We start from the raw sequence: 14,345 nt of genomic DNA on the forward strand, positions 1-14,345 counted from the left end.
TACTCTAGTATATTGGAAAGAAGATTGCGAGATTGTCTAGAACCAGACTTTGAAGAGGAAGAAACGGCATTCCGCCCAGGGAGACACACACAAGACCATATATTCTCAATGCGAACCATATCGAACAGATTTTTGAGCAGAAGAAAAGAAGCAAACCTGGCATTCCTCGATTTGAAAGCTGCCTTCGACATGATACCATGGAAGGTAATATGGGAATTGCTAAAAAGGAGGAAGGTTCCACCAAGACTATTCAGAGCAGTAAAGTCGATGTATGAGAAAGTAGGAGTTGATCGACTGAACAGCGAAACATCACAAACCTTTATAATGGATAGAGGAGTAAAACAAGGGGACAGTTTGAGCCCATTACTCTTTATAACAGTAATGGATGAAGTGGTAAAAATAGGTAAATGAAGAACAGAGAAAACCAAGGTAGGAATGTGGAGAATGAGGCCAGTGTATTGTCAAGCTTTGGTGTATGCAGACTATATAGTACTCGTTGCAAACACAGAGGGAAGTTACAAAAAGCGGTACTAGAATGGACAGAAACATTAAAAGAAAAAGGAATGATGATTAATGAATGTAAGAGTAAAGTAATGAAGATGAGCAGAACAGAAGATCAAGTAAGAAACCTAAACATAAACTGTAACGGAAATCAGCTCGAACAGGTCCAAAGTTATGAATATCTTGGAACAATACTTAATCAAAATGGGAAAATAGAGCCAGAAGTCGTGTCCGAAAAGCAAATAATGCATATTATCAATTGAACCAGACAATATTTGCAAAACGAGAAATAGGAACGAGAGCCAAACTACAAATATATAAATCAGTAATAGAGCCAATACTATTGTATGGAAGTGAGAGCTGGCCAATGAAAGGAAAGGAAATTAGTAAGATAACTGTAGAAATGAAGTGCTACCGAAAGATAGTAGGCAAAACCCGAAGAGATAGAGTAAGAAATGAAAGGATAAGGGAAGAACTGGAACAAACATCAATTGAAAACCATCTAATCAAAAGACAGATGAAATGGTTTGGCCACGTTACCAGGATGGAAGAGGAAAGGAAACCCAAGCAGTTCTTGGAGGCAAGACCAGAAGGAAGAAGACCGAGAGGCAGACCAATGAGATATGGTGGAAGAATTAGGAAGGAAAAGAGGGAAGACACTCCAAGAAATAAAGAAGATTGCCAAGAAGGGAGAAGAATGGAAACAGTGGGTTGAGGCATCCCCAACGCTGTAATGGCATGAGAAAGAAGAAGTAATAGTAGTTTTGTTAATTTGGAGAGAAACTGAGCAAACTCCTAAACAATTTTCTAGGAAATAATCCTTAGTTTTTTTTTATATGTTGCACATATAATTACTCACAGATATATTTTAATGTATGTACAACAGGAAATTTTCATTTTAGTCACTTGCCAGCATGGACATTGTAATGGCTTCTAAATTTAGTGATATGCTCTTTATTTGCGATGCTCATGTATTTAGGTGCTGAAGTTTAACTCTTCAAGCCGGTTCGACGTACACATGTACGGACCCTCATAGTGCTTCTAGAGGTGGTTCAACGTACACATCTTGTGTAGTAGTGACAAAATGATGCATATTCTGCCATCTGTTGTTTTCCCACATGAAGGAAAACACATGTAACTCTAGAGTAGACTGCAATGTGCTGGCATGTGTTGGTTTTCCTTCCAACTACATGAAATGATGTGCGATTGCATCACTTTATTACGTAAAAAAAAAAAAAACAGCTGAGAAATGGCGTCGCATGAGCGGGTAAAGGGCGTCGAAGCAGACAAAATTTGTGCATTTTTAGAGGAAAGTTACAGTGAAGGTTCAATATATTCATTTCTATCTACAAGTGAAAGTGAAGTAAACTATGCAGAACAGGAAGTAGATAGTGTCAGTGATAGTGAAAGCAAATTAGATGGCATTACATTCTCACCTGTTGCGTCATTGAATGTAACCTGGAACTGGAGAGAAGTTGATGACTCTTTCAAAGCAAATAAACTTGTGTTTTGTGGATTGTGCGGTCCCCAAAAAGCAGTCATTAATGTTATTGATGCCTTTTTGTTGTTTTTTGACAAAGAGGTTGTAGAACTCGTTGTCAGAGAAACTAACTTATATGCCGACACTTATATTGAACAATGCACATTGAAACCACGTTCACGAATGCGCAAATGGCAACCAGTTACCGTGGAAGAAATATATCTTGTTCTGGGAATATTTATGCTTATGGGTATAGTTAAAAAACCAACTATAAAGAGTAAAGATGCATCTGTTGAGACCCCAATATTCCTTAAACGATATCAAGGGACAAGTTTGAACTCATATGTAAATTTGAAGACAGAAGGAGTACTTTGTAAGCGCAACATGTAAGTTTTTATTTTTATTATTATTTTTATTATTATTTTTGTTATTATAGTATAAATGTTATTATTTATAAGTTTTTGTGTAGTGTGAAGTTTCGTTTACAAGTCCTGAAAATTTCATTGTAATTGAGCAAATGGTTTTTAAGATATGTTCAATTTTGTGACATTATGCGAAAATTGCTGTTTTGGTGATTTAAAATTACCGCCTCTCGCAGCGGCTGATGGGTATTTAACTCCTGGCTTGAAGGGTTAACTCAATGGGCTGGAAATTAAGAAAATTGTGCTTTAAAATTTTGATGATGAGTTACTAAGATTCTTGTCATTCATATTTGGAATGAAGATCTGGAACAAAATAATTACAAAATAGGTTGAACATCAGTTAATGAGTTAAAGTTACTACAAGACAATTTTTAGTTGGAATAACATACATGCTGCTTTTGATTCCTATTTATTTCTTTATTTTAGTAAAGCTGCTTTCTCAGTCCCTAATTTTGTTTTTGTTTTCTGCAGGGTTCACACATATGTTGCTTTCAGAAAACTTTGAAATATTCAATCCTGAACATCGGGTTGTTTATCAAGATATGAGTCAGCCACTTGCACATTATTATATTGCTTCATCTCATAACACGTGAGTATAGCTTGAGATATATATATATATATATATGTATGTATGTATGTATGTATGTATGTATGTATGTATGTATGTATGTATGTATGTATGTATGTATGTATGTATGTATGTATGTATGTATGTATGTATGTATGTATGTATGTATGTATGTATGTATGTATGTATGTATGTATGTATGTATGTATGTATGTATGTATGTATGTATGTATGTATGTATGTATGTATGTATGTATGTATGTATGTATGTATGTATGTATGTATGTATGTATGTATGTATGTATGTATGTATGTATGTATGTATGTATGTATGTATGTATGTATGTATGTATGTATGTATGTATGTATGTATGTATGTATGTATGTATGTATGTATGTATGTATGTATGTATGTATGTATGTATGTATGTATGTATGTATGTATGTATGTATGTATGTATGTATGTATGTATGTATGTATGTATGTATGTATGTATGTATGTATGTATGTATGTATGTATGTATGTATGTATGTATGTATGTATGTATGTATGTATGTATGTATGTATGTATGTATGTATGTATGTATGTATGTATGTATGTATGTATGTATGTATGTATGTATGTATGTATGTATGTATGTATGTATGTATGTATGTATGTATGTATGTATGTATGTATGTATGTATGTATGTATGTATGTATGTATGTATGTATGTATGTATGTATGTATGTATGTATGTATGTATGTATGTATGTATGTATGTATGTATGTATGTATGTATGTATGTATGTATGTATGTATGTATGTATGTATGTATGTATGTATGTATGTATGTATGTATGTATGTATGTATGTATGTATGTATGTATGTATGTATGTATGTATGTATGTATGTATGTATGTATGTATGTATGTATGTATGTATGTATGTATGTATGTATGTATGTATGTATGTATGTATGTATGTATGTATGTATGTATGTATGTATGTATGTATGTATGTATGTATGTATGTATGTATGTATGTATGTATGTATGTATGTATGTATGTATGTATGTATGTATGTATGTATGTATGTATGTATGTATGTATGTATGTATGTATGTATGTATGTATGTATGTATGTATGTATGTATGTATGTATGTATGTATGTATGTATGTATGTATGTATGTATGTATGTATGTATGTATGTATGTATGTATGTATGTATGTATGTATGTATGTATGTATGTATGTATGTATGTATGTATGTATGTATGTATGTATGTATGTATGTATGTATGTATGTATGTATGTATGTATGTATGTATGTATGTATGTATGTATGTATGTATGTATGTATGTATGTATGTATGTATGTATGTATGTATGTATGTATGTATGTATGTATGTATGTATGTATGTATGTATGTATGTATGTATGTATGTATGTATGTATGTATGTATGTATGTATGTATGTATGTATGTATGTATGTATGTATGTATGTATGTATGTATGTATGTATGTATGTATGTATGTATGTATGTATGTATGTATGTATGTATGTATGTATGTATGTATGTATGTATGTATGTATGTATGTATGTATGTATGTATGTATGTATGTATGTATGTATGTATGTATGTATGTATGTATGTATGTATGTATGTATGTATGTATGTATGTATGTATGTATGTATGTATGTATGTATGTATGTATGTATGTATGTATGTATGTATGTATGTATGTATGTATGTATGTATGTATGTATGTATGTATGTATGTATGTATGTATGTATGTATGTATGTATGTATGTATGTGGGTGGGTGGGTGCAGACCGCAAACATTGTAGAGTAATGCGAGATGTAATTTGACTTGTGTTGCTGTGTCACATTTATTTTTGTTGAAATATATATAGTCTTTAAAATTTTATTGGGATTTAACAACATTTGAAGGAATTTAGCAAGTGTGTACATTACTATAACTACAATCACACTGGACAAGAATGTTTTTACAGGTTGTGATTATAGACAAATGCTATTATACAAGGGAAGTGATATTTGTAGAAGAGGTGAATGCTAAGGTTATCATAAAATACAATTATGGTTTAACATAGAAAATATAATGGGAAAAATTAATGATACACAAATTTATAAAATATATAATATTTGGAATTTGAATGAATTAAGTGTGTTTAGATAAGAGGTAATGTACAAGTTTATTTTACTTTAATATCTTCTCTCAAACTGCGTGCAGGCAGAACACATATTTTGCTGTGAATGTGTGCAATATTTTTACATGCCTACATATGAGTAGGCAAGGAGAATATTCGTTCATATGTGAGAGTAGAATTGTAGAAACAAATATGACACGTAGCAAACATTTACTCTACACATTAACTTCAAGCAAGCTGGAAATTTGCCAAATATTGATGAAGAAATATCAAACAAATACGAAAATATTTGCTGCTCTAAAAATATATAAAATTGAGATATTTGGGTTCCTCGCCACACTTCTGCAATTTACTCCCTATGAAAAAAGTATGTGCAAATTTTTTAATCTTATCGTATTCTCATTTGTAATTCTTCACTTTAATAATTGTACATGAAATTACCACAAAATTCAATAAATCAAAAATGTAAAGTATGTAATTGTTCAGTATTGTCAATTTTAAAATCCAATTCTTCATTTTATGTTCACAGAACTAGTACAAAAACATATGGAACTAGTTCTGTAAAGAAGATTGTCATTGATTCTGATATCAGTGTTCAAAAATCTCACTTTTATTGTTGGATATTTTCTGATTAGTCCAACATGAGAAATGAGTGTTTTTTTTCCATTGCTCAGAAATTGTTACATTAATAGTTTTTACATCTGAATTTTAAAGTCCTGTCTGAGGTGTAAGCCATCTAATCAATATGGTTGCAGATATTTGTATACCAATAGCATCATGCACATACATTCATACCCTGATTTTTAATTTTCCTGCATAACACACTTTTCTTCCTAGTTGGAATGAACCAACAAGTTTGAGTATTGCTACATATTACATTATTCTGAATTACATTTTTTAGTAGCACATCACTGAGTTTTCTTTGTATTTATTGAAAAGTATTTGGAAAACCAAATTATTTGGTCATTAACATGTCTTTCAATCTTGTGTTGTTTCAGCTTGAAGAGTGTAATATTCTAAAGATGCTTCAAATTTCTGGTAAAAGACTTTGGCATCATTCTTGTTATACTTGTACTTAATCAAAATTTTTCACAATAGTATACATATACATATTGGTTCTCTTTTGGTAGTCCTTTACTTCTAATTTTCCATTGACAAGTACTTCAGTAAATCAAATTCAAACTACCAAGAAAAATAAAGGGGGCAGGGGGGAGAACTTCCTTGATTACATAGGATTCAATTTATGTATTACATGAATGAACATTCATTAATGTTGTACAGGGATCTGGTAGTTAGATGCTCCTTTATTAATTGAAGTTCCATTTTTTAATAAATGATGTGGAAGTTTGTCACAGTACAGTATCATAGTGTTCTATGCAAGCTAAGTGTGGTGATCTGTTTGGGAGAGTTAATCTACATGTTTTTAGGTGAAAGTTTTGTTTGTGACCTCGATTACATTCATGCAGATTTTAGTTTATCTCTAATTTTCCATTCATAATAATGCACAAAATCGTATTTTATAATAAGTCATATTATTTTCTGCAAAGTATATATTTACATGTTGAACTAAATGGAATTGCAAGTGCTTTTTTGAAGTTAAATACTTTTTATAGATCTCCCCCAATGGTATACTGGTAACTTTGTCACCTTGTAATCAAAGTGTCCCCAGGTTTGATACCATGGATGTGCATAATGATTCAATTCCCACTTTAAAATGTAGGTGCAGTCTTGATTAGCCTATCTCTGCATAAAGTGGAATTTCAACAAAAACTTAAATACTCTTTTTTGTATGTTTGATTTTAACTTCACTCCAATGCAGCATTCTTAACCCTGCATTGGTCATGCATGGTCTCTAGTTCTGGGTGTGTGGTTGTAACATCACTATTTGTCAATGAACGTCTTGTCATTGTCTATCTGAGTTTCTGTACCTTATTTTTACTGAAAACCCAGTCTGCCATTCTGTGCACAAGTAACAAAGAATTGGATTGGATTGGATTGGATTGGATTGATTTGGTGTTTTAAGTCCACTTTATGCACAGTAAGGCTAATCCGGACTGGACCTACAGTTTAAAGTGGGATCCGAACCACTATGTGCCTTCAAAGTAACAAAGAATGTTTTTGTTTATTTGTGCATTTGTAATTTCTATTAAACTGTGATATTTGTGCAATAATTAAACAGTTGGTGTAACACGAAGGACAAAAGGGTAGAAAAGTGGATAAGACAGTTATTCCTGGAAATTCCGGGACAAAATGACTCAATAGATGGACAGTTTGATTCAGATGACCATTGAGACCCATTAGCACAACATTTGGAAGAGTGCTGTGAAAAATTAAAAAATACTTTCAATCACCAGTTATTTTATTTGCAAAAGAAACTCATTTTTCCAATTGCCTCCCCAATAACACAGTGGTGCACTGTAATCAAAAGCTCCCAAGTTTAATATCCAATAGAGGCACATAGTAGTTCAGATTCCACTTTAAACTGTAGGTTTAGTCCCAATTGTTTGCAAAATATATTTAATCGTAGTAATTGAAGGTTTGGCATTTTAGACCTTTAATTGAATATATTTTGAGAATCCATTCCGGTCATCTGGGAGATTCAGCGATGACAAAGCAAAATAATGAGAATATTGCTTTTTAAATATCTTAGAGAAGTAGTAAAAAATAAGTCAGAATATTTGCATATTTGAGCGAAATTAATCATGTGACACCATGAAACAGCTAGAAATGTGCAAGAGATTCACTAAGTTTAGTGCATCGAAAGGAGAGCCCAGTTCTACTCCCCGTGCCCAACCATCCCACTACTGTTGAGTGCAGTGGTGTCAGGTGGCCCAGGTCATCGCAGCAGGTCTGCGAATCAAAGGTCCTTCGACCGCTTTCCCCCCGCTCTTGAAGGTCTGGTCATAAGATACCTTTTTTTCAGCCTCCTTGTTTACAAACACGGCAGGGTTTCTGTGAAGTCATAAAGATGAAACTACTCAGAATGTCCAGCACTGTAAAGCATCGCAGTGCAACTTACACAGAATACATGAAACTAATGGTGCATAGAAAAAAATACAAGGCGTATTCATAAGGTAAGTACCGTTTGCAAATATTGCTGCTGTAGAGCTGCAGACGCGACTGTGCGAGTTCTCGCTGACGTCCTTCATCCGTTAGTAAGGCACTCGTGGGAGCAGGTCATGCTTTTCTTCGTAGTTTTCTGATGTTTTGAAATGTTCAAGAAAATCAATCGGCCTGCCGACTGTGAAGTCTAGTCTGTGATTCGCTTTCTCAATGCAAGAAATGTGAAACCGGTAGATGTCCACCATCAACTGTGTGACATCTATGGAGAGGGTGCAATGAGTGAAGGGATGGTGAGGAAATGGGTCCGGATGTTTAACACTGGAAGGATGGGACCAGTCATTTTGATGGGTGACCCAATTGTTATTGTAATTTTTACAATATTAATTTTACTCCACAGCTTCCACGTTCTGCGACTTTTAACAAATATTAAAACATTACACTTGTGTAAAAAGTTAAAATATTATCTCACGTGTGAAGGTTACTATATTGGATTACTACTATAAGTACGATCACCTGTCATTTTGACGGGTACAGTTTTTTGTTAGCAATAGCATATTCTAAGTGTGAGTGGACCTTGGTTCATCTTTGCGCATTGTTGTTTGTCTAATGGATGTATTTTCAAGTTGAATGTTAGTTCAGATCGGTCAACAAATTATGTAGGGTAAAATATTGGCAACCTCTATTCGCTTATTCATTTTGGGTCTGTGCAGTGTCCAATATGTTGCCCAAACGTGGCTTACTGGATCGTGGTGTAGGTAGCTACCTCATTATCTCAGTGATTTGTCAGATGTTGAATCTGAAGGAGAGGACAATATTTTTTTAATATGGTGAGTGCATATCCTTTATTGATTTCTATTGATTGATTTTATTTATTTTACTTTGCTTTTGTGCCACTTTTGACTAATTGCGAAGATGGAGATGAGTGATGATATGATGAAATTGATGAATGGACACTCGCAAACATCCATGCCCAGGCCGGGATTCGAACCTGGGACCCCTGGCATGGTAGGGCAATATGCTAACCACTACACCACTGGGTCTGGGGTTCCCTCATTTTCAAGTGAGTTTGTGTATTTCTAATTTTTGTAATAGAATAAGGTAATTATATTTTTCAAAAGTTCCCACCAATTAAAAAAAGCATACGCAATGTAAATGGGAAGTAAAAATGTTTATACTACAAACTCAAAAATGCAATATTAATAAAAAAATACATCATAATTAAATAAATAAAACACTCATAAATAAATAAAGAAATGAAATAAATACATGAAATACACATGCACAGGATGATGTTGACAGGCGATTTATTTATATATTGATGAATATAGTTAATTATATTTTTGACAATGTTAACTCCACGTCTTCCTAGATTTAACTGAATACGAATAACACATTCCTTCTGACTAGACAACTTGTTCCTTTTGTGCCCCTCTATTAGCCACTGTAGGAGGCAGAATGTGTAAGGAATGGTTATAATGATGTGAAAAAAAAAAGAAATACAGTTGTTTCATGCTCAGAATAAAAGCAGTTCAAAATATTGCAATGAAAAACTGTACCAGTCAAAATGACGGGTTCGTCCTAATAGGTAGCAAGGAAATTACAGTCGTCCTCGTGTTAAAGAAGTTCATGAGAGAGTTCACGATGAACCAAGGAGCGGTCGGCCATCTGTTGTGACTGAGCATTTGGTGCGTGTGGTCGATGCGGAAATTTGTGAAAACAGACACTTCACAATATTGTTGCTTTCAATGGAATTTCCACAAATTTCCAGAACAGTCCTCTACGAGGAATATTGAAAACTGTGCTCAAGGTGGGTGCCATTTCGACAAGGATGACTACGTCGAAGCAGCAGTGGATGGATGACTTTCATCACAGGCGGGGAACATTCTATGATGGGATACAAAAAGTAGTCAAACACTATGACAAATGCTTGAACAATGGTGGAAACTACGTACAAAAGTAGTTTAAGGTCTGTAGAATGCAATGCAAATAAAAGAAGGTACGGAAGTATTTTACTTTATTTTTTACACCCTTTCGGTACTTACTTTCCGAATATGCCTCGTATAAGTAAGCAAAAGCATAAATTTCCCCATGGTTAGTGCTAGAAAGAACTGAAAAAAAGCAGTTCTGCATCCATTGTATTTCCTTCATACTATTTCTCCTTTTAATTTTTTTTGGATCCTAAGGTTAAAATATCGATTTCGGGGGAAAAAAAAATGTTATTGGTTTACAAAACATGAAGTACTTCATTTTGTTTTGTGTTTACTATGCTTACAAATGACAAGACTGGTCAATGTTTTTGTTCTCGAGGTGACAGACATACTTACTCAGACAGAACATATCTTTTCCCTAACATATCTTACTTTCACACCAGGGATGGCTAAAAATATCAGGATTCCAGAAAATTTAAAATCTCGATTCTGAAATGTTACTACCAATTTCGGAGAGAGAGGTTAAACAATTTTTCCATTTTTTTGGGTAGAATTTTATTAAAGTTTTGTCTTCCTTATTTTACGATCATATACTCAGTAGAAAAAAATTGGATTTGGCCATCTCTACTTCACACGTCAAGTATAAACACTATCATCATCATTATCAATGTAGGAATCCACCTCCCCCCCCACCCCAGTTGAAAGATTGACCCTGACGTTTGGCAAGTCTTGCGGTGACTACTTAAAAATGTCTTGCTTCACCACTGATTTTGTGCCCCATGCGTGACCAATGATGCAATTTTTCTCGCGGAACCCATGAAGGGTTAATGACCACAATTTTTACTAGCTTCTGTGAAATTGTGAAGCTAGTTTTAATAGATAAAAGATTTTGGTGATTGTCACACATACAGTAAATATAAAAATATGGATACAGTAAATATAAAAATATGGAATTCTTACCCCATCACTTAATTACTAGTACAGAAATTACACTGTTTTCTCATTTTCTATCTCAATTTTATCCAATGACCTTACCATGGTTTCTATAATTTTTCTTATTTCCCGGGTTAAATACCACATATTTTGTTTTTTGGTAATTTATCCTTAAATATTAGGCTTTGTTTTGAAGTCCACTTCATGTTCAGATTGGCACATCGGAACTGGACCTACAGTTTACAGATCCAGGCCACTGTACAAGGTATCTTTACCAGGGATTGAACATGGGACATTTTAATTTCAAGGTGACAACATTAACACTTTGCCATTGGATTAAGTATTGAGTTACATCTATTTCATTTATTGAGATATAAGTCTAGTTCTAAATGTTGTTGCATCATTTGTAGTTACATTATATGATGTATATGCTATAGTGTTTGTGTGTGTGTGTTTCTCCTGCCTTTGCATGTTTTTGGTCCACATACTCCTTAAAATATGGCATTTTTAACAATTTTACTAGAATTTTTGTTTAATGTTAATATGTGGGATGGTAAATTTATTGTTGCACTTTTTTTAGATACAACATTTTTTAATATTTCTTTCAGATACCTGATTGGAAACCAACTGAGTGGTGAAAGCAGTGTTGAAGGATACATCCATGCTTTGAAGAATGGATGTCGTTGTGTTGAATGTAGGTACTTCATATATATAAGTTTCAAATTTTTAGTTTAGTGCATGTGAGGAATACATCTGCATATCTATTGTGGGTGAATATTTAATTTGTATTTTATTTCATATTGTACATTGCTTATTGCATGGCACTGAATGCATAACATCATAATCTTCAGGATGACTGTTATGAAATTGGTAGTTACCAATCTGATATAAATTGCAAACATCTCATGAATCTTTTTCATTCACCTCCATGGTGTTTGGCACTCATCGATTTTGTCCTTGAAAGCTGTGCATTAGAAATTTACTTTAAAAAAGAAATGTAGGGTATATGAATTTTATATTTATATTCATATGAGAAAATAGCAGTATCATATTGGTAAAATTGCCAGTTTTACCAATATTCTGGTATATCTACATTGTGAGACAAAAGTCAGGTTACATAGAAAAACAAATACGTGCATACACACACACGCATGACTAATATGTAATGGATACAGTTTGTCCATATCCAATATTCATACCATCTTCAATTTAATGCTTCCAGTTGCATAAAACATCTACTGGTGTGCTGGTTGTGATTTGTGAGATAACGCCTGTCGTTCTTTCTTTGAGGTGATCCAAGCTCTTAAGTTTCATATTGTACACAATGGCCTTTACATGTTCCCACAAGTAAAAAAAAAAAAAGTTTTAGGTCTGGTGATCATGGTGGCCACTCAAAAATATCACCTATGTAACCTGACTTTTGCCTCATCCCCATATATTGGTTGATACTGATTGTTACATTCAGCATTGTTTATTCTTACTTTCTTTAATCATTTATTCATTTAAATGTGAGTGCATATGTGTGCTAGGGATGGCCAGATCTGGATCCTAAAATATCCAGGTTTGCGTAATAAAATTTCAGGGTACCTGATTCTCAGTTCTGAAGATTTAATTCTCTAATGTGTACCTGTGATATTAACGTGACCAGGTGTACGGTCATTTTTCTGTATATGCTATTTCTTAAGCTTGGCCTAGCCATGTTGGAATTGCCTAGCAAAGTGAAACTCAAACAAGAGAATGAATGAAATTGGCCAATGGATTTGGAATGTTTTAAAGTGATAAATATTTCTCCACTAGTAGAAAGGAATGATCTAAAATAAAAAAATAAAAATCACTCTATCCAGGCCTATTCTCACTGTTGGCAGATCAAAAGTTTCAAGTTCTAAACTTTTCATATTCAGACATGTTGTCAGGTCTTGACTCTTCCAAACTTTGCCACTTATGTCATATCCAAGCAAATATTAATTGTAGCCTTATGACCTGTCAGCATGTTATGTGATCTTTTATCGACTACTTGCCACCCTTTTTAGAGAAAATATTAAATTAAGATGAATTATAAAGTGCTAAAGTAGGGAAATTGATTGTGGACGTGACTCCATCTATGGCAAGTGACAACTGTAGATAAGATGTAAATAAAACCTTCCAAAGGTTTAAATATCAAATTTCGTTCTAAAATATCCAGTAATACATTTGCTTGTTTGTTTGTTGCAGTGTACAAGCAGAAAAATTTATGATTGAGTCACAGCAGAGGCGAAGATATAGTACAAGCAATGCAAGCACTGCTTGCATAATTCGAATATCATTTAATGTACTTAATATTCTAACCATATTTAGTTTCCATCGCACTCGATTTCGCGAAAAAATGCGGCCGCAAACTCCCCCAGCAGCTCTGTAGCAAGCACCAGCCTCAATGCTTGCAGCCGTTCTGCGGGAAAATAAGGCCTCCGAAGGAGTCACATGGCGAAGCGTGAAATTCTGGTGGAACCCGTCCACAAAGCTTCTACAAAAAGCTGTGCTTTCCGAGCTTGCGTGGTTCCCGAAAATAGCAGAGTTCAACCGAAAGCAGAAGGATTCATCTATGGGTACGTTGCCAGCAAAAACTAGTAACGAATATTTGTCTTCATGAACACGTAAACAAGATCGCAAATATAATAATAATTGTTAGTCATAAAATAACTAAAAGAAGTTATTATCACTGTTCTAAATTCCATATATATCATATTATATTACAAATTATTTTAGATTTCGCGAAATGTAAAACGCGTAAAAAAAGTTGACATTGGGAGTTGGGTCAGTGGAATTTCTGCACCCCCGTGAAGAGTTTTCTCAGGGAGGGAGGGAAGATTGGACGGACCTTGGTCCTGCACCCTGCTTCCTGGTTGGTCCAGCTCAAATTATGCCAGAAGTGTTGACCGCTACCAGTGTTTGCAACTGCCAAATTATTTACGCAGTAATTCAAGTGAGCTCTTTCACAAATTTTACAATCAATAAATTGACTGCTTTTGAATAAAGCTTGGGGTGAAAATAAAGCTATCTGAGAAAGAACTATCTACTGATATTTGTACATGGCATAGAAGTAAATCGTATACATTCTGCATATTATGAGCACAAGAATATGTTTTAATGATTGATTGATTGATTTGTTGTTTTAAGTCCACTTTATGCACAGTAAGGCTAATCGGGACTGGACCTACAGTTTAAAATGGGATCTGAAACACTTGTGCCTCCACCGGGTATCGAACCCGGAACCCCTTGATTACAAGGCGACGACACTACCACTGCGCCA

General features: G+C 33.9%; 1 protein-coding gene across 5 annotated transcripts in view; it reads left to right on the forward strand.

Moving 5' to 3' along the window:
- Positions 1-14,345, forward strand: part of LOC145983907 (1-phosphatidylinositol 4,5-bisphosphate phosphodiesterase delta-4-like) — a 207,290-nt gene that overhangs the window by 135,702 nt on the left and 57,243 nt on the right. For all 5 annotated transcript variants that reach the window (XM_083117023.1, XM_083117020.1, XM_083117022.1 and 2 more), the window contains exons 7-8: positions 2,875-2,992; positions 11,668-11,753. In XM_083117023.1, coding sequence (XP_082973149.1) covers positions 2,875-2,992; positions 11,668-11,753 — 204 coding nt within the window. The remainder of the gene's footprint in view (positions 1-2,874; positions 2,993-11,667; positions 11,754-14,345) is intronic.

The sequence above is a fragment of the Lepisma saccharinum genome, chromosome 2 (assembly GCF_977018435.1).
Source record: "Lepisma saccharinum chromosome 2, izLepSacc3.1, whole genome shotgun sequence".
Classification (NCBI taxonomy): domain Eukaryota; kingdom Metazoa; phylum Arthropoda; class Insecta; order Zygentoma; family Lepismatidae; genus Lepisma; species Lepisma saccharinum.